The sequence below is a fragment of the Diprion similis genome, chromosome 1 (assembly GCF_021155765.1).
Source record: "Diprion similis isolate iyDipSimi1 chromosome 1, iyDipSimi1.1, whole genome shotgun sequence".
Lineage (NCBI taxonomy): Eukaryota > Metazoa > Arthropoda > Insecta > Hymenoptera > Diprionidae > Diprion > Diprion similis.
This window is the reverse complement of record NC_060105.1, coordinates 303,233-322,586: the sequence shown is the minus strand read 5'-3', so window position 1 is coordinate 322,586 and position 19,354 is coordinate 303,233. Positions and strand designations below refer to the sequence as shown.

Genomic DNA, 19,354 nt, shown 5'->3' with positions numbered 1-19,354 from the left:
ATCAATTCCTTCCTCAATATAATTGTTTTCCTAATACACTATCCTTACAAATCCAAACTGACAAACATCAATTTTCTCTGAATCATTTTCGTCTAACTGATCACAAAGTATCGAGGACATTGCTGTGTCAACGGCATCATATTACCAGTTATGAAATCGACTCAAAAATAGAAATTGCGGCCAGGATAAAAGGACTCCGCATTATTCAGTTCATCACAGCAATTAGATTGTAAAGTTTCGCTCCTGGGTTCTGTAATTACATTTGGAAAAAACTTAGTAATCACACTCATCCTGTGAGTGAAATTATAATAAGTTCGTGCATGCAGGGTGAATTTCAAATTCCTATAAATAATACACAGGTTCAAAACTGGTTTGATTAAAAAAATGTATTATTCTCATTACTGAGAACCCGATTTATAGACACCACAATGACAATTCGCGTTTTATGGCCTCTACGTGGATTAACAATGTAAATGCTATAGCTATCACTTATATTAGTTATATTATCTTTATGTGTTTATGCTTTTATATAATAACCTTTTATTTTTGCAACTCATTTGTGTATTGTGCTCCATGATATTAATGAATCATAAATGAAGGTTGAACCAGAATACCTCTGAAGAACTGTTCTGGCTCAAGAAGTTTCTTGAAGTGAAATTCACTTATTTTGTTTCTGCCGACTTGCACTTGAAAAAAGTAGTTAATAGGAGTGAAATTCAAATGCATCATTTGATAAAAAATGCACTGGAAATAACATAGTTCTTTGAAAGTAATTCCATCAAAATTGTTTACCTTGCCTCAATGGGTTGTGTACTGTTGCAAATTAAATGTGAACATTCGATTGATAGGCAACAGTTTCATTATGTTACTTATATTGGATTGATATATGTAACGACAATTGCAGTATGTACTACAGGTGCCTAATCGTTACATTTGTTAGTATATAGAAGGATCAATCCTAGAATATAGCGAGCCTTCGCTTGTGGTCAAAAAGTGCTTAAACAGAGTTACTTCAACAAAGTGCGTGTTCCGGTTACATTGGTATAACTTTTATCTTGAGGTCTGTTCAATGTTCACCTTTGCATAAAATCTTTCCCAGAACAGTGAATATTTAATAGTAATTTTCACGTATTATCGTGAATTGCAGTCAACGCCAATATTTGCTTCAGTTGTTTTTGAACGATATTTTGATCAATAATAATTTCGGGATCGATGATATAAAAATATTTGTGAACCTTTCATTTTTCTTCTTGCCAAAACAGTAAATGTGTAATGCAGAAATCACACTATACCAAACTCTATGAGAAAGTGTTTGAATTCGATGATTGGTTCATGTTTTTGAGCAATCATATGCTGTTCTTTATGTGTAATTTTTTCTTTCAAATCTTCTTAACATCAATACCGTATTTGCACTTTCATAATTACAAACTATGAAAACTCTTTTAATATCGCAAAATAAATAATCGACCGTATTGCAATAAGACGAAAATAAAGAAATAATATGTGGCTAATTGCCATATCAAAATCGGAATGACCAGGTAATTTGGAAAATGTACTGTTCTACACTTACTGTCATTAATTGTAAATGTACTAAATACAAGCTCAGTATAATCCTCTTATGTTATCTTGCTGGATTTTAAATTCATGAATGTCCGAGGAAAATATTTTGCTCTATTGTTGTAGTCAGTTGTTATTTAAATTGATTTGTGCGGTATTGTTTGGGCAGTATTAACACAGATGTTGTATTCGAATTCCTGTGTTTCAAAGTATAGGTGTATTTAACTGGAACAGATTGTAGATTGGCATCGTGCAAGATCATTTCTAAAATAATTTATTGCATGTGACGTGTAATAATTATATCTTTCAATTGCTGTGCTTTCTCGTCTCATTTGCTTACATTATATTTTGGGCGAGAAAAGCATTGTATATAAAAATGATTTGGGAACAGCTGCTGTTGTTTTCATTTCTCATACACTACTCAACGTCAGAATTGCACTTACGAAATTATATTACTGTATTTTTGGTTTCTCGTGGGATGGATCTCATAATCTAGCCCTCATAATTTGTTGAGTTCAAAATCAGAATTCCGATATTAAACCTGTACGTTATAAGATTGCTTTGCTCCGAATTTCGACTAACGCTTTGTTTACTTTACACATACTTCATTTTTATGTCCAGTGTATATACACGTGTCTTGTGTGATTTATTTATCATAGTTTAGAATATTCTTTGGTATAGCTCCAATGGCAGCATTTATCGTGAAATATATATTTAGGTGTATTAACTATAAAATTCTAAACATCCTAACTTTAAACTTTGAAGAATTGGCAATTGGCGTTTTTTATGCATAAATCTGTTTCCATGTAATCACAAGCAGACAACTAGAATCCTTCAAAGATAACATAAATAATACAGTCTTTTCAGAAAGAAATATTCTAATACTTGGATGAGTTATAGAAACTTATAATTATGAAAGTTTCGTAGATTGGATCACTTGAATTTCATATAATAGCAATTTTATAATATGAATGGTAATTGTCCGTTGCCAACGAAAATTTCTACTATTATTATCGATAGAATAAGCAAATCGATTGGAAAACACGTTAAAAGCTGGAGTCTTACATCCAATCTTAATGTATTTGAATAGTATACAGTTCACAGTATACAAAGAAATGCATTTCGTGTGTAAAAGTAACAAAATGGCTTATTGTATTGTGAATACGTAATGATCTCTATTGATTAAACACACACACAAAAATATATTAACAAGCCAAATATTCGTACATTCATGACTCAGACTGATTATTTTGTTTTCGAATATCGTTTTACTCGAAATTAGAAAATTGTTACATCGGGACAGAGACAAATGTTGGTGGTTTTGTCCCAGTATGACGTATTTATAACTGATATTCTTACAATTAAATTAGTAAGTGACGGTATTTATACTATTGTAGATCTTTTGCTTCTACACCCTTACATTTGAACCAGCACGTATGCTTATAACTATTTAGTATTACTTCGACTCTACTTAAAGAATTGCAGGACGTGTGGCACTATAGTAATTACAGCCCAATGATAAACGAAGAATAAATCATAAAAGATTAATCACAATGAACAAAAGAATAGACGGATGTTTCTTTTCCTTTCTCGTGTGATGGCCAAAAACAACTTAAAAACTCCGGACATGCATACACATCCAACAGAGATATTTAGTTCTGTAATGAGTAAGAATGTGAAATCGAAGTCATTCATCTGTATCAGCTAAAAATCAGATGGATGTATGAATGTATATATCTACCTTATTTCATATGCATAACATTATACTGCACAGTACGATTTGTAATAACTATACTCGATGCATGGCTAGTGTGTTTGCTTATTAGTCAATATCTGAAGTATTTGATGAGCACGATGATTTCTGTTGATGGCGCTGATCAGGCTACCTTCATCAGGCAACAGTAACAACAACAACAACAAGTTACATATCAAGAAGAGTCCAGAGCGCAACGTGGGGGGTCGTGGTAGGTGCAACGACCTCAGCCACGCTGCAAGCATCCACGGTCACACACTGTCTGGGCTGCTTGCCTCATCGCCACAAACGTGCTCCGCTTCACTCCCACTAGGAGGACTCGTTTGCTGAAAGTGGTGCTGATTAAAATTATGGCTGTGACTATGACTATGGCTCTGATGATGACGATGATGGTGATGATGGTGGTGATGAAGAAGTCTATCATGACGGTGACAGTGACGTTGATCTTCGACTCGTTGCTGCAAGTCGTCGATATGAACCTCTTGAGGACGTTTCTTCAACTTTCGGTGACATAGTAGACAAAATAAAGTTGCTATCAGAATGGCACCGGCAGCACATCCGGCTGGTACAGCATAACTGTCAGGAGGTATTACTACCGTACCTAAAAATAAAATCAACGTCGATATTAAATGCATATCAGAATGCTTGAAAAAAGTACTAGAGTCAGATGTACTTCTATGGAGAAACTACTCTGCAAGTACTGATCTTCATCCAGAGAAGTACTTCCTAAACTGACTACCCCAATTTTAATAGGCTTAGGCCAAAAAACAAACACTGCTTATTAGATCGGTGTCAACAAGGGTCTATAATAGGAATTAATTCTGGCTGAAAATTTGCAGACGTGATTGGCTACATAAAACTTCACAGACTACCTGGACGTCGCACTCTGTGTCAAAGTAATGAAGATTTTTGATTGCATCATAATTTGCTAAAGAGTATTCATTATCATATAATGTTATCATATACAATAAAGTAGCTACTACAGTAGTGTGAGAGGAGACACGAGATTAAGATTATAAGAACAAGACGTACTTGGCGCATGAGAAAAGAGTAATACATGCAGTTGACAATTTTTCCGAAAGCAAGTTGAATTGCATTCCAATATAAACCATGCAGTCCTTCAGGATTATGGAAAGGATATTACCATAGGCAGGTAATGTATCAATTTATTGTGATATCAGTTGACGCAATATCGTTGGTAATGTTAATGTATTGCATAACTAAGCAATTATAAACATCGTGCTATATTTAATTTATGTGTCATTTTCGAGTACTCAGATATCATTCATATGTTTAACTCTTACCTTCTGAACTGATTACACACATTTGCATCACTGAGCTGTATTACATTTAGTCAACACTAATTACAATTCTATGAGCAAATCTCACGCCAATTAGCATATTTTTATGACTATCTGTCGATGTAGCAACCATAAAAGAAATTTAGGTACTTACAATTATTGTAACATTCAATTCGATATATCATAGGAAAAATTGGTCAAATCGTTGTGATGCTCGCAACTGAATCATTACCTGCCAAGTTGACGTAATTTCAACCATCCTACTGAGTTAGCTCAATTCCGACCATACTGAAAAGTTGGCTTATCTTCAATAAGACCTGTCAATTTAGCAGCAATTAAAGAATTTGAATTAGTTACAATAATTGTAAGTAACTTAATTTCTTTTACTGCTGCTTGTTAGTTCTAATTATTGTGATGCACCCAATTTTTTTATTAGGAGTGATTTGACAAGTCCTAATGAAAATGAACTAATTGTCTCGGATGGTTAAAATTGAGCTAATTGGTCAGGAGGTTTTTTTACAAGTAAAGCCGGCAGTGGTACAGTTTCAACCATCCCGACAGAGGCTCATTTTCATTTCATTTTTCATTTGACGACTCGTCAAATTGTGATGAAGTATACTGCAGCATAATAATGCAAATGTATGCAATCAATTCCCTTTCGTTGATAAAACTTTTTTGTCACTAGATAAGTTATAATGCATCATTATCCCCGAATGATTATAGAAACCGTTATATATGGAGATATTTCACATGTAAAATCTGACAACTGGGGTTGAGCAGCTCAATATAAACTGCAGACTTAATTACAGCTGCAATATGTCTTAGATCGTAACGTATGCAGGTACTACTGACATTGAATATCTAAATCACATTAAACTTCTTAGGCAGATTTTAATGGAATGTCACTCAACAATGCAATTGACATGGAAAACGGTGCGTGGACTCACGTGATAAGGGAGATCATAACATGCCGGCCCGTTGGAAGCCACGTGTGAGGCTCAGGTGGCCACGAACACAAAGCACAGAGAGAGAAGAAGCATGGCAGTGCCTCCAGCCAATGCTGGCTCCAAGGGAGCTGATGCTGCACCTGCGACACCACACACCATTCACCCAACCAATCCCACCACTCTCACTTGTACGTACGTACTACTTACCTAAAAAATTTTAAGTCTATATCTTTACCCACCAACTTGTGGCGTTGTAGTTTTATGATTTGGCCTGCAGATTATTGAAACGAAGCTTAGTTCGTTCGATAATGACAAGTGATAATATCAGTCGCCAAAACAATAGAAAACAGTACATTGACTGCGAGTGTTAAACTTTTTTTTATTGGTCTTATTAGCATTTGAAACAACTCAGTGCACTTGATGGATAGTCTATGCAGGTATAGTTATCAGGTGTAGATATACGTATAGGCATGCTATGAAACACTCGTTTACACAGTAAGATGAAATAAGTAGTCAATGAAATATTACAATAGTAATTATTAGATGTTATTCTATAGAATTGCAACTGAGAAACTATACAGAGATCAGACTTAATATGCCTCGAAATTCAAAAAAACTCATGTGCCAAACGATCCAAAGTAAACACACCTAAGGACAATAAATAGTACTGAGGGCATAAATCTATGGAACCATATGTATAATGCATGTGGCTGGTTCTTCTAAAACTTGTGACACTTCTGTACCTCATGATGACCAGTGTTTTTGTAATTGTAGACTATACGAACCTAAGTTGATAAAGAAATCTTTTTAGAATTTTTTTCGCTAGGCTGCACATCGAGTTCAGGAAGAAAATTCCATAGAAAATTTATTGTTATTGGAATAATTTTGAAAGTACTAGGCTGATTAAATCTGAAGCCTTACTAGACATAAGTTAAGAAAAACTCCGTCCGTTGAGATCAAAATCATCAAAATCCGTTCATCCATTCTCGTGATATCAACATACGAAAAATTAATTGAAAATTAATACTTCGTGGTTATTAGCATTTTTTAGTAATTTACTACATTCTATTATAAATCCAAGATATTTTTATTGGAAATATAATTTTTTTTTCTAATAATTCTATTTTAGAGGCTTATATTTTTCACGTTTGCTTGAATAAAGAAAATACTGAACGGTTCTAAAAACAATAATTTTAAATTATTAATGACAGTAATTATAGAGTTAGATGTATCGATTTCATGTTCTCCCATATCTAAACAAGTCTTTTTTCGAGGCATAATACCAACATATCGTAGTGTCACAAAACCAGTGGCCACCGTTATGAGTAAAAGTGTCAGATTTTATAAGAATCAATCTATACTTGTTTGTGTGTGTGTGTGTGTGTGTGTGTGCGCGCGCACACACACGTATACGTATATATTTACATGTGAATCTGAGAGAGGAAGCAAATAATGAACATCGATATAAAGTTTAAATATAACGCATTTCATCAAGACTTACAGTTTTCTTCATCAGACGAGTCATCTGGCCCACAATTGTTAATCCCATTACAGTGAAGACCCTTGGTAATACAATATTTGCTCACGATACAAAGAAATTGTCCAGAGCAATCACCGTCCATAGCCACTTCCGTCCACACCGCTCGGAAGCCCTGTTGACCCACCGCTTTGTCCGCAGATATAAAACTGAATCGTATGGGGGTGTAACTATCAATTCAAGTAAAAAGAAACTTTGGTACTTTGAAAGAGATTCAAACCTTAGGCGCATATTATTATCTTCAGAAACATAACTCCACTTCTCATCAGCGCTTTTAACGCCACAGAGTTCAAGAGGTGGAGCCGACACCATGTGCCACATGCGCAGTACTGCTGCAGGGCAACCTCGTACTGTGAAGAAAACATATTTGTTGAAACAAAGATTATAACTCTGTCTTTGTTTATCAGTTAGATATTGATTCCACAAGCATAGTTTCGTATCAGTTTATAAAAAAAGAAAATCCATTGAGAATGTTGAGGAGAAAGTTATGCAAACATTGCTTACACACCTGACTGGACGCCTTCAACAGAAAATAATTCGAAATTAAGAAGTACTCGATAATTTGGTCTAACGTTTATAAACCAATTACAAGTTTTACTGGCCAAGTTGCGTGCTGGCCCATCATACTTGTTTGGAAAATTAGGACTAGTGATCATCCCGTAATCCAAACTGCTGATATTTGAACCACAATCTGCAACATATTAATCTCAAAATAATAAGTATTGTCAAATACTGTAATGATGATAAATAATAAATGACTACTAATTTAAAATTAGTGCATTGGTGAAATTTAGTTATGACGTATGTAATTTACCACCAAAAATAGATTTTGCAACATCAAACGTGTAGCGAGCCTTGAATCCACTGTACACAAGCTCAGAATCAGAATGCAAGATAACTTTCAGTCCAAGAGCCCCAAGATTTGACTCCACAGGTCCCGGAGCTGTCATACCGCAGTAGCGACCAATTAACTTCTCTGTGTTGTCTCGATACATATTGTATATCTCTAACCAATCTTCTTGGCAAATTTCAATTCTATTGGAAAAAGGTGATTACAGCTCAACGTGGACGGCATCAATTTCAGTTCTTCATTACCCAGACTCATCATATATATCAAACGTTTAATTCTGTTACAGACATAAGGTAAAAGATACAGAATAAATTGAAGATCCAAGACTCACCCATAAAATCCCACCGATGAATTAGCATTGTCAGCTCTGACCTTGAAATGATCAAATACTAATGTAACCTGTTCGTTTGGTGTGGCTAAAAATAAATAAGTGCAGTTGGTATCGCTGGGATAATTGCTAGGGTAACGTGGGGAATTGAATTCTCCTCTTTTACGGGATGAACTGCGATACGTAAATAAACAGGTTCCATCGGGTGCTGCCGTTCCAGGTATCCGATACTCTGTTTCAAATCGATATCTACAGAAAGAGCAAAACCAAAAGCTTCAAAGTTGAACGTAGTAGTATAAATAAAATTAGATATATTCAAATTTTATGAGATATCAGTGTTTTGTAACAAGATAATACAATCAGGCCATTCAATTATTTAATCCAATGAATCGATCCAGTATTAGCAATTGAGGCATAAACTTACTGAGCTTTGAATCCGTTGCCCTGAAGCTCTCCGCTGCTGAAGACCATAACAAGCCGTGGCCCATCACTGACGACATTGCTTGGCTTGTGTTCTGCACCGCACAATTCGTGGTCAAATTTATCGTATGAATCTGTTGCCTCCTGCCCTTTTAGATATACTTTCAAATATCCATCGGTACAGACCGAGCTGTAAAGTATCGATAATCAATGATATTATCAGCTTCAATATTGGGAATCTGAGTATAGACAGACTATGGTACGTACTCTCCTTTTGCTTGCCCTTTGGGTATATCAAACTTGTGAAACTCTAGTCGCACACGTTCTAGATGTTGTGAATCTTGCATTCCATAGATAAAATATCGGCAAACTATTTTGGGTATATATGGAAAAGGATAATTCGGGCTAAACACAAAGCCAAAGGATTCCTTCTTACTTAATATCTTCTGATCGCACTCTGAACCACGAATGTGTTCGCCGTCATCCTTAATGAAATCTACAAATTTACAGCAAGGAAAAATGACTAAGACATATCTCCCAACACAAGCTCATCCATAACTAATACATGGTATTATTTTTCATTTACCTAATTTAACAAAGCTTTCGGAAAATTCAAAAATACCCTTGAACCCGCGATTCTGCGTGTTGGCTGTTCGCTGCAGTGTAACAAATAACACGAACAGACTAGATTCGGAGGAGTAAAGCACCAAGTTTCGTTGTTGCCCACAGTATGTACCGATAACTGCCGAGGTGTTGTCAACGCCATCATATACTTTTACGTAATCGAACGGACAACTACAAGAATGTCAAGTAATTTGATTAGCAAACGGTTAAAAAATACGATGAATGGTGAGCCGTTAATTTCACACACAGAGCTGTATTACTCACTGAGGCCCACCAAAGAATAAATCAAAGTCACGGAATTCTAGGCGAACCCGTTGACTGGGTTTTCCGATAAATTGATAGCTGCAGACTAGATCTTTGGGATAGGCACCCGGATAAGTTGGTGACAAGATATTTCCTGTAAATTTAATAGCTGCGTCTACTGTAAATGTGCATGGCGTACTTGGCGCTGGAGTTCCCACTTCATATTCAGCTGAAAATATGATGTGCAATGAAAGCATATTTCAAATAGTATTACTGTAGACTTTCAGCAATAAACTTAAATAAGTTGATTTAGTGATAGAGAAAATTAGTGTTATATGGCCCCTGCTTTATGAACAAGTATTATACATTCAGTGTTATGACATGATGGAAAATGGAGATATAAGGGAAACAAAATTCGTCGAGTATCTTCGTACTATTGACATCACATCGCATATCTGCAATGAGATACTAGCATCCAATAAAATTAAGTTTTCATCACTTTCATTATAAAAAATTTATGAGTCCCAAAGGTTACCCATAATAAAAATATTTTAAAGTTCTTTTCATGATATATAAGTGTACCTACATATATACCTGGCCAAAATATTATTTTTTCCATAGTAAAACCACATTAATGAAAGAGTATAAGTCAGTTCCACACAGGTAACGCAACTAATAACTTGGTGACTGAGAATTATTAAGACGTAAGTTGTATAAATTACAGCAAAATCGATTTAATTGTAAACAATAATTGATCATTTCCTTCATTTTCTACTGCCACTGTTGCATCAAATGTTCATTGAAACATTTATTGCATGAGGCTAGTCATGTTCATCTAGTATTCTGAGATAGGACACGGAGGCTCTATAATTCATATTATCTCTGGGAGTTACGTATTACTTCCTAGTATTTCCAGCCAAGTATACAGCCGAGTTTATAGACAAGTATAAGTGATACTACTACTGATATCATTATCTATATCACCGAATAAGGTGCTTTCGTCTAAGAATAAATTCATAAAATGTAGGTGAAAAAATTGAATGCATCTTACACTCATTGATAAAAGTGTAGTAGCCAGTAAATAGATTAGGCAGAGTAACGTTTTTGTCAGTATAGAAACTGAGTGCAATGCCATGATACAAAGAAACACGCTTTCGTGGAGGGATAGGGCCACAGTATCTTCCGCCAAATGGTGATTCTATCAGCTTGCTATGATTTCCAGACTGTACTTCTGTGTAAATATCCATGTACTCATGAACGCAACTATAAAATTGAAAATGCACAGAATTACAATGTTACCATCATTGAAGATCAAAATTATTACATAACTGTCATATTAACGCAATGTATCTCATGACATTGAAATACACACCCACAAAATAAGCAAAACTCACCCGGGTAACTCGCCAACTGCTGCGCCACTGAAATACATCAAGAAATAATTGGGAAACAATTGTATAATAATAATTATGTAACTGTAGACCATATTGGGTCTACCAATTGCTGTTTTATGATTGAATATTAAGAAGGCGATGCTGGATCTGAATTTAAATCTAATTGTAAGATGAAGTTTCATCAATACTCACTCAGGAGGCATACCACGAAGGCCAAAAGAAGTAAACACAATTTCAACTCGTTGCTCAGGTCCAGCCAGAAATGTATAAACACATTGTCTAGATTCACCTTCAGGGTTGATCAAAGTTGGAGCACTGAAGGTTCCATTTTGTGGACCATCTGGGAAGCTTGCGAAGGATTGATCGCACTCTGAGCACAAAATCATCTTAGTAGTGTGTATAATATAAAAGTCATTTGGCATAGATTACAAATTAATGACATTCTACAAGCATGTGTATAAACTGAAAAAAGAGCAAATCTCCTCAGTTTCATTACTTCTAATTTACAAATGATCAGTATCTGGATCGTGGACAGCTGTAGGGATCTCCATTAGACAGGATACTTAGTTCAACTTCGGCGAAGTAATTGTTCCAGATAACTGCAGTGTAATAGTAATGAGCAGGCATAGCTTTGATTAATTTTTTGTATGATAAACCATCCACTCTTGACTTCCAGGTCAACGCCTCTAAAATCAACTGTGGTACAATAGCGATGGAAGTAACTGCAATGAGTTTTCATCAGTGTTCGTACCAACTAGAATTAAGAAAGATTTGAAAGCCTATAAAAACTCCTAATAACTATACAATAGGGTCCACATTTTGAAATTCAAGAGACTTGCCCAGGTACTCGATTACATAATTATATTGTAATGTCACTGTCATACTAGCTAATAGTATATATAAAATTCTCAATAAATGAGACATACTTGGTGTCTTGGCAGTAGTGAATGGTCCCAGTGGCGGCGGCAGTGAAGGAATGTAGTCAGGCCGGCGTAGTGGTACAACATCGATTACCTCACGAGCTGATTATAATGTATGACGACCATCCAAGATATCCCAAATCCACCGCCACCGGGAACACACCATACTCCCATTAATAAAATAATAAAAATCATACGATTGTATTTTTAAAGCTTGTAAAGTAATAATTCATGGCACTGTAAAAGATTGTGATACAAATTCCATTCGATAAGAGCAAAAATTCACGATAGATTTGGATATATAGAATCTTTTTTTGATATACATGCAATTATTTGTTAAATTTAATGTATGAATAATCTAATGTGAAAAATAACGAAAACAATAGTTGTTTCCGTACGTACATATCAACTTGTGTGTTACGCACTAAGTGCCAAATGATCATGGAAAGTACATTCAATTCAGTGTAGTAATAATTGGTATGCCCAACTGAGTATAGGACTGGCCGTTTTACAGAAATGATGACGCGTATACTTGTAATATGTAAGTGAGTCACGGTAAACACGAAATACTGCTGACATGCCCATTAATTTGTAATGTAAACACTATTTTATCAAGCAGTTGTACTACATTTGTATAAGAGAAAATACACACCTGTAGTGGTACGTGGAAGGAGTAGCAGAAGGAAGGCAGATACAACCAAACTACTCCCAGAGGCATGCCGGAGTGCTGAGGCCATACTGTGTCCTGCAATCAGCAATACTTTGTGACAGAAAGAAGAAGCAAGGCTGCGCGCAGCAACATACAACCACCTATTATGTTTACATATGAAGTGAAACATTTTAAAAGTGATTAAAAAAAAAAATCTGAAAAGATTAAGGTCACATGATCTAGTTTTCGGCTGCCGCAGAAACGGTAGCTTCATGTGGCGACAGAAGCATTATTTTGACGGTAAATGTGCAGAGAGATGGAAATAGTGTGAATAATAAATTGTAGAATATTCAATGATACCGAGTTAAACGAATTTGACTAATTGTATGGACGGGAAAATCGAACAAAGCTGTTGAACTTAGAGAGATAAACTGCAAGAAGTTGTCTGGTTTGACAAATCCTTCAATAGTAATAATAATGGATTGTTTATGCCTCTACCTATGGGTCACTCCAACTCTACATATATGATCAATAGTTACCTCGGATTTATTTTATTATTTTCAAAAAAACTGTAGCCAGGCTGGACCTGTGGATTTTTAATACACGAAGGGAAAGGATTATTTGAGTCAAGTGATATTCGTTTGATTCTACTAAATGCTATAGTCAATTGCGGCGAACACGATACTTACATAATTCAACAAAATACTTTAGTGGGACGAAATACTTGTGACAACTTAATACAAAACTGAAGCAAGCCTTTGAATGCAGTCATGCTGGTTATTTTAAATGATTTAAATTTTTAATAAATAAAACTAATTTGTTCGAGGTAACACGGCGGTTCCTTGCGATAATGTGAATTTTGTATCAATAATATCTTTTTATTTAAAAAATATGAAATTGCTGCATCACAACAAATTAGGGTTATTCTAATTCATGAATTGTTGACTAAGCATTAAAGTTATTTAAGCGCACAAAACATCGAATGATATCCTTTGGAGTTCTGTGGGATTTCAAAATTTTGTGGGATTTACTCGATATTAATCAGGTAAAACTCGAAAACTTATTGTTGGATATGTAGAAGTTATAACTGAACATGTGTCGACAGTTTGGGTTTGCGTCAATATCAATTCTGATGTCTCAGAAACTTGGTATCATGTTTGCTTCATTCGTAACCGATTTGATATGAAATTTATCTTACGTTATCTATATCTGAAGTCCTGGCAGCCTACCCGGTTTTATCACCATCTCTGAAGCAACTTCTGTAGCGAGAAAGTTCGCCACCTAGCGGTCGTTTATAGTACTATTATACTCAGGTTCACATAGGACGATTAATGTATTCTCCACTTATTTCAAAGCATATGCAGGTGTTCCTTTTACCTCGAAAACGAATTAGTGCAACTGATTCAACCAGTTACGCCAAACACACTCCGGTTAGATCAACAAAGTATGATGGCATTCAATCGATGTCAATTTATTTTAAGCTAGATTCATGTACTTATTTTATTTGAAGTATTTAATTGTTTCTGTCAATGAAGATGCGACTTCAAGGAATAATACATAAACTTCAAATGAAATGATATTTAGTTGACTCAATTTCGGAAATGGATGAAAAGGTTCGCTGAAATCAATACTTCACTGAATCGCAACAAGAAAGGCTTTTGTTGAATCAAGGAAATCGCATGACTAAATCATTTTGACAAACTAACTAAATCGGAATTGTCGAATCGAAGTCATCGTATTTGGAACAAATAAGTGACACTAGATTGAAGTGAATGGACTCCAACAAAATCTATTTTGTTGGATCAAGAAATCCTTTACCACCGTGTGAAAATTATGAATGTTCTCCTTCAGCTTAGATTTAAAAAAAACCTCTGAAATCAAGCTTTTCAGGCCTTATATCGACGTAATTTTGCGTGAGAAATAGATTGCGCACAGTCCAAAATCGCTACGAATAACGGGCCAAAAGTTGCAGCCAAAAAACGAGAAATCTCTCTGTATTTTCTTCGTATATTCTAAGTTGTTGGTCGTACGATGTTTTAAATGACTTTTTAGAATTCTTTGGGGTTTGGGATTAGTTAACAAATGAATGGGTCTGAATAATATTGGTCTCAACCGACGCAGCATTCCGTGGCTTAAGACTGACTCAATTTTGGATTTCATAGGTCACACAGTTTTTCAGTTTATTGAATAACAAAATGTAAGAAAAAAAATTCCATTTGCTGACGTTTTACGGGCTCGAAATGCATACCAGTGGAAAGTTCTTAGGTTGGCTTTATAAAGGACAGTCAAGTTAACCACTAGTTTTATTTCAATTTGCTGTGTATGTCGTCAAAATAAAGTTCATTGCACCTTCGTCAACGGTTATACACATTACAGAATCAGATCCTGCCACAGATTCCACCATTTTTCAAATTACTTTATGCAAATCTGAATATGTTATTTAATTTTGACATGGGCATGTGTTATATTTTGATAACTCTGACTTCCACACTTCTTTAAAACTCCCCGGACAGCAGAACGAAGGCCATTGGATTATGTGTCCCCAATGCTTAACTCATTTTGAAAAGGCGAATGCCACATTTATGTATCACTTATGTTCAAGGATGTGACCCTACCATATCGTCAGTGTCTGTTCCAAGCACAGGAAGAGGGTTGAAAGTAGATCTGGTAGATCATCTGAAATGTATAAAAATTAGTATTGGTTCACATTCTGATGCTATTTTATCGATATAAAGCAGATCACCTGAATTTGATTTATTGATAAATGTAGATGATAGTATATCTATCTCTCCGTGAGATTAATCTTCTGTAATAAGTATAAAAAAAACTGCGTTCGTTCACGAAGTCACACGAGAACGGAACTTGTTATTTAATTAATGTTGATGAAAATGTGATAAAGCGAACAGGATACCATGTATAATAATTCACTAGAAAATTTCAGCTTTACTTCTATATCTATTAATGATGTGTACGGAAATTTTTTTTCAGTTCTTTGTTCAATAATTTTATACGAATATACCGTGTTGCCGTAAGGGGGGGTCCATCGACCAAAGTAGCTACCAGAACTACAGATCGCAGATGGCTGTCAATTTTTTCCTGAATGCTGTTTTGTGTTCCACAAACCTGCCTAAAGCTCACGACGAGAAAAAAATTATTTGACCCTGGCCGATTTTGTATATACGACCCGAAACAAGATATCAAACATCTGAAAGGATCGATTGTTCGGAACAGGAAACAATGTCTGTACACCAAATTTCAGCCAAAAATGTTGGAAATTGTAGTAAAAAAGGTCTCATACTGTTAATAGCTATCATGGATAGTTTAGGCGGTATGAATTTTCAAAAATAAATTCCAGCAGTGGCAATTTGTAATCCTCTTTCCGATTGTGACCGGGTTCTTCATCATGCTGTTATGGGTATTCGAATTACACGATATACCGAACCAAGAAACGCAAAATTTCAGCGAGCGCGCCGCCGCATAAAATTGGCAATATCAAAGCGAGAGGAGAATTTACGCAAACAATAGGGACCTATCAACGGCGCGGGGAAATTTAAAAAATTCGACGTATTATGGAATGATTTTTCTGTGTTCAATGAATATACATTAGGGTGGTCGTTATATGGGGTAAAAATGAATTTTACCCTTTCCACCCCCTAAATCGGTTTGAAATACGTAAAACGAAACGCTGTAATTTTTAAAATTAAAAAAAAAATGTTTAACCCTTGACCACGGGGGTTGAAGTTTTCCATTTAAAATACATGGGGTTTTTCTGCGTTTGCAGTCACTATTTTACTGTGGGCTTAAATATTTTTGTGAAATCTTGAAATGTTCAGAAATTAGTTTAAAAACATGTTGCTACATGGAAAAAATTTCCCAAACTCCTACTCTCCAAATGTTGTATAACATCACCATAATAATTATAATTTTTTTTTTCTTTGCTTCCTCGTTTTTTTTTTATAAATCTATTTAAAATAGAATAATTTTCCAAACGAGTTACGAATTCTTAAGTATTGTCTCGTTTTTTGCGTCTGGATGATTTTTCCGATACTCACTTACAATTTGTAAAATAAACTGTTTTTGTTGTTCGTTCCGTGTGAGTATCGAGACGCAAAAAAGGAGACAATACTTAAGAATTTGTAACTCGTTTGGAAAATTATTCTATTTTAAATACATTTATGAAAAAAAAGAGGAAGCAAAATAAAAAAAAATTATAATTATTATGGTGATGTTATACAAAATTTTGAAGGTAGGGGTTTGGGGAATTTTTTCCATGTAGCAACATGTTTGTAAACTAATTTCTGAAAATTTCAAGATTTTACAAACATGTTTAAGCCCACAGTAAAATAGTGACTGCAAACGCAGAAAACCCCTACGTATTTTAAATGGAAAACTTAAATCCCGTGATGAAGGGTTCCACATTTTTTTTTAAATCTGAAAAAAATTACAGCGTTACTTTTTACGTATTTTGAACCGATTAAGAGGGCGAAAAGGCTAAAATTCATTTTTACCCTAAATAACGACCACCCTAATATACATCCTTGAAACTTTTCAGGTGATAAAAATTTATCTTTGAACATTCATATCTTCTAAACTATTCGCGATAGCTATGAACAGTATGGGATCCTTTTTACGTAAAATTAGCTATACTTTACGGAAAAAATAGTTGCATTGAAAAATCTTTAAAAATCGAAACTTTGGATTTTTCATAGCGTATCTCCTCCTACAATTTTCCATATTTTTGGCTGAAATTTGGTGTGCGGACATTGTTTACTGTTTCGAACAATCGAGCGTTTCAGATTTTTGATATCTTGTTTCGGGTCGTGTATACAAAGTCAGCCAGGGTCCAATAATTTTTTTCTTGCCGTGAGCTTTAGGCATGTTTTTTAGAACACAAAACAGCATTCAGGAAAAAATTGACAGCCACCTGCGATCTATAGTTCTGGTAGCTACTTTAGTCCATGGACCCACCCCCCTCGATCTTTATATAGAATACTGTTTGCGGCTACAGAGTAATTGGCCGATTACGAAATTACGTCCTCCCCTGGTAAGTTAAATCAATGAGGTCGATTAATTAGCTGATATAACACAAGATGTGGAATTCTAAAACATGGTATAAGAGTCCTTCGTTTCTCCTTTTTGTCGCACATCAAATCGTGTGTATGCGTTCGAAAGCAATTAATAGAAGATCGGTATCTTCTTCTTTTTCTTCTGTTCTGGCTATGCATCTTATAACCCTACTGAAAATGATTAGGTATTAAATCATATAATGTTTTGAAAGGAATCAACGTGTAATGTATCGTGTATTTGTCTTGCATTAATTTATCTTGTAAATTCGAAACAATTTAAAAAATCGCAAAGTAATTCTAACAGGAGGTAAAACGAAATGAAATGAAACAAATGGCCGACCACTAACCTAAGGCCAACCACTAGATATTCACCCTGTATGCTCTCGGTAAGAGATTACCCACCAGAGGTGCGATGTATACCTACAAATTAAACAATACTTAAAACGAAATATAAAATATCTTATAACCGATTTTCTGGACGATACGGTATATTCTTATGTATTCAGGTGATTTGTTACAGTATTGCATTGCAAGAAATAAACAATTTCCCTGTGTTACAGTAGACTGCTCTCGAAGATACGAAAAAGTCACTATTATATGTATATGGTTGAGATTTCTTTGTTTATACGAATTGAAACATTAAATCATCATTGATTGAGTTATTTATCACGACAAAACGATCGAAATTTCCAATATTTCACCTTTACAAGCGGCAATTTATACGCATCGAAATTGGTGGCGTCGAGTACATTATACAAGCGCTGAACGTAAGAACTTTGAGCGGTTTCAAAGCGAGCAAATTTACAAAATCGCGTTAGTAGAATATTTTCGCAATTCTAGTCTAATTGGCGTTGCATAATGTACCGCCAGAGAGTGGATTACATCAAATTTCATCTTTACTATTTTTTATCTTCTCCAATTTCGAATTCGTTGAGTAGTTGAGGAATGATTCTGATTATGGCTGAGAAACCGGACAAATGTGAAAATTGAATAAGAAACTGCGAATGAAACGTGAGAAGCCTTCCGCAGGGAGTTATGCAAGGAATAGCTACGTACCGAGATTAGCTGGCAGGACTGTCAGCAATCTTCTATCTCTGTTGTGCTGTTGGGTTGACAATGAGATCTGTCTTTCTTCTAGATAATTTTCAGCACTGGGCAGCTCGTTTCAGAACACACTTTGTGTCCTTTGATTTTCACTGTGTCACATACTCATAAGATTCAGAACTTGCTAATAGATCGATGAGAAATGATTCTGATTGGCTGAACAGCGGTGGAAAGATGTGTAGTATATTACTAGAGCATTTCCAAATCACTAAAGCCGAAGAAATTCATACGAAATAGAAAGAAATGACTTTTTAAACCTTGATCGAAATATAACTCTACTTGAGGCTGGCTTCGTCTGCGAGTTGATTTTTATTCTCACAATAGTCTTCAAAGCCGGGATTTTGATTCGCTGATTCGAAAGATAACTTTCAATTGAAAATGAAAAAGCGGACCCTTAGTCTCTGTACAGCCAAAACGTGGTATATTGAAAAGGTGCGATGGAAGGAATTTGTGAGAGTGAGGGTGCAAAAGAGCACGGACAAAACTAGACGGAGAGGGCAAGTCGCCGGCAAGTGAGCAGGGCGGGGTAGTAGACGGAGAATTGGGGATGACTGAGAAAACCTGAACCGCGCCCATGCGCTTGACTGATGTTACTCGCGGGAGTCGGAAGCTGATGGTCAATAGTTGGTCCTCCCGCACGAGCAGTGACACTTTATTATGA

The 19,354-nt window shown here is 35.3% G+C and overlaps 1 protein-coding gene and 1 long non-coding RNA gene across 7 annotated transcripts in view; one reads left to right on the top strand and one right to left on the bottom strand.

The window, feature by feature from the left end:
- Positions 1 to 371: 371 nt before the first annotated feature.
- The window catches only part of LOC124407125 (tolloid-like protein 1), a 19,974-nt gene continuing 991 nt past the window's right edge, over positions 372 to 19,354 (bottom strand). Inside the window, exons 3-20 of one of the 6 annotated variants that reach the window (XR_006929293.1) lie at positions 18,646 to 18,785; positions 15,139 to 15,199; positions 12,527 to 12,619; positions 11,881 to 11,976; positions 11,147 to 11,324; positions 10,955 to 10,981; positions 10,612 to 10,823; positions 9,582 to 9,789; positions 9,280 to 9,488; positions 8,961 to 9,189; positions 8,698 to 8,883; positions 8,277 to 8,522; positions 7,910 to 8,130; positions 7,604 to 7,786; positions 7,316 to 7,445; positions 7,060 to 7,244; positions 5,559 to 5,698; positions 3,774 to 3,911 (exon numbers count right to left, since the gene is read on the bottom strand). Coding sequence is in view for 5 of the 6 variants with exons in the window: in XM_046882973.1 (XP_046738929.1) it covers positions 3,562 to 3,911; positions 7,060 to 7,244; positions 7,316 to 7,445; positions 7,604 to 7,786; positions 7,910 to 8,130; positions 8,277 to 8,522; positions 8,698 to 8,883; positions 8,961 to 9,189; positions 9,280 to 9,488; positions 9,582 to 9,789; positions 10,612 to 10,823; positions 10,955 to 10,981; positions 11,147 to 11,324; positions 11,881 to 11,976; positions 12,527 to 12,611 (2,745 nt within the window). In the remaining variant the exon portion in view is untranslated. Of the gene's footprint in view, positions 3,912 to 5,558; positions 5,766 to 7,059; positions 7,245 to 7,315; positions 7,446 to 7,603; positions 7,787 to 7,909; positions 8,131 to 8,276; positions 8,523 to 8,697; positions 8,884 to 8,960; positions 9,190 to 9,279; positions 9,489 to 9,581; positions 9,790 to 10,611; positions 10,824 to 10,954; positions 10,982 to 11,146; positions 11,341 to 11,880; positions 11,977 to 12,526; positions 12,620 to 15,138; positions 15,200 to 18,645; positions 18,786 to 19,354 lie in introns of those variants that run through there. The other 5 variants (XM_046882988.1, XM_046882973.1, XM_046883008.1 and 2 more) reach the window with 5 other exon arrangements.
- LOC124407220 overlaps positions 7,152 to 19,354 on the top strand; it is a 20,970-nt gene continuing 8,767 nt past the window's right edge. The window contains exon 1 of the long non-coding RNA XR_006929300.1: positions 7,152 to 7,277. This is a non-coding gene — a long non-coding RNA (uncharacterized LOC124407220). The remainder of the gene's footprint in view (positions 7,278 to 19,354) is intronic.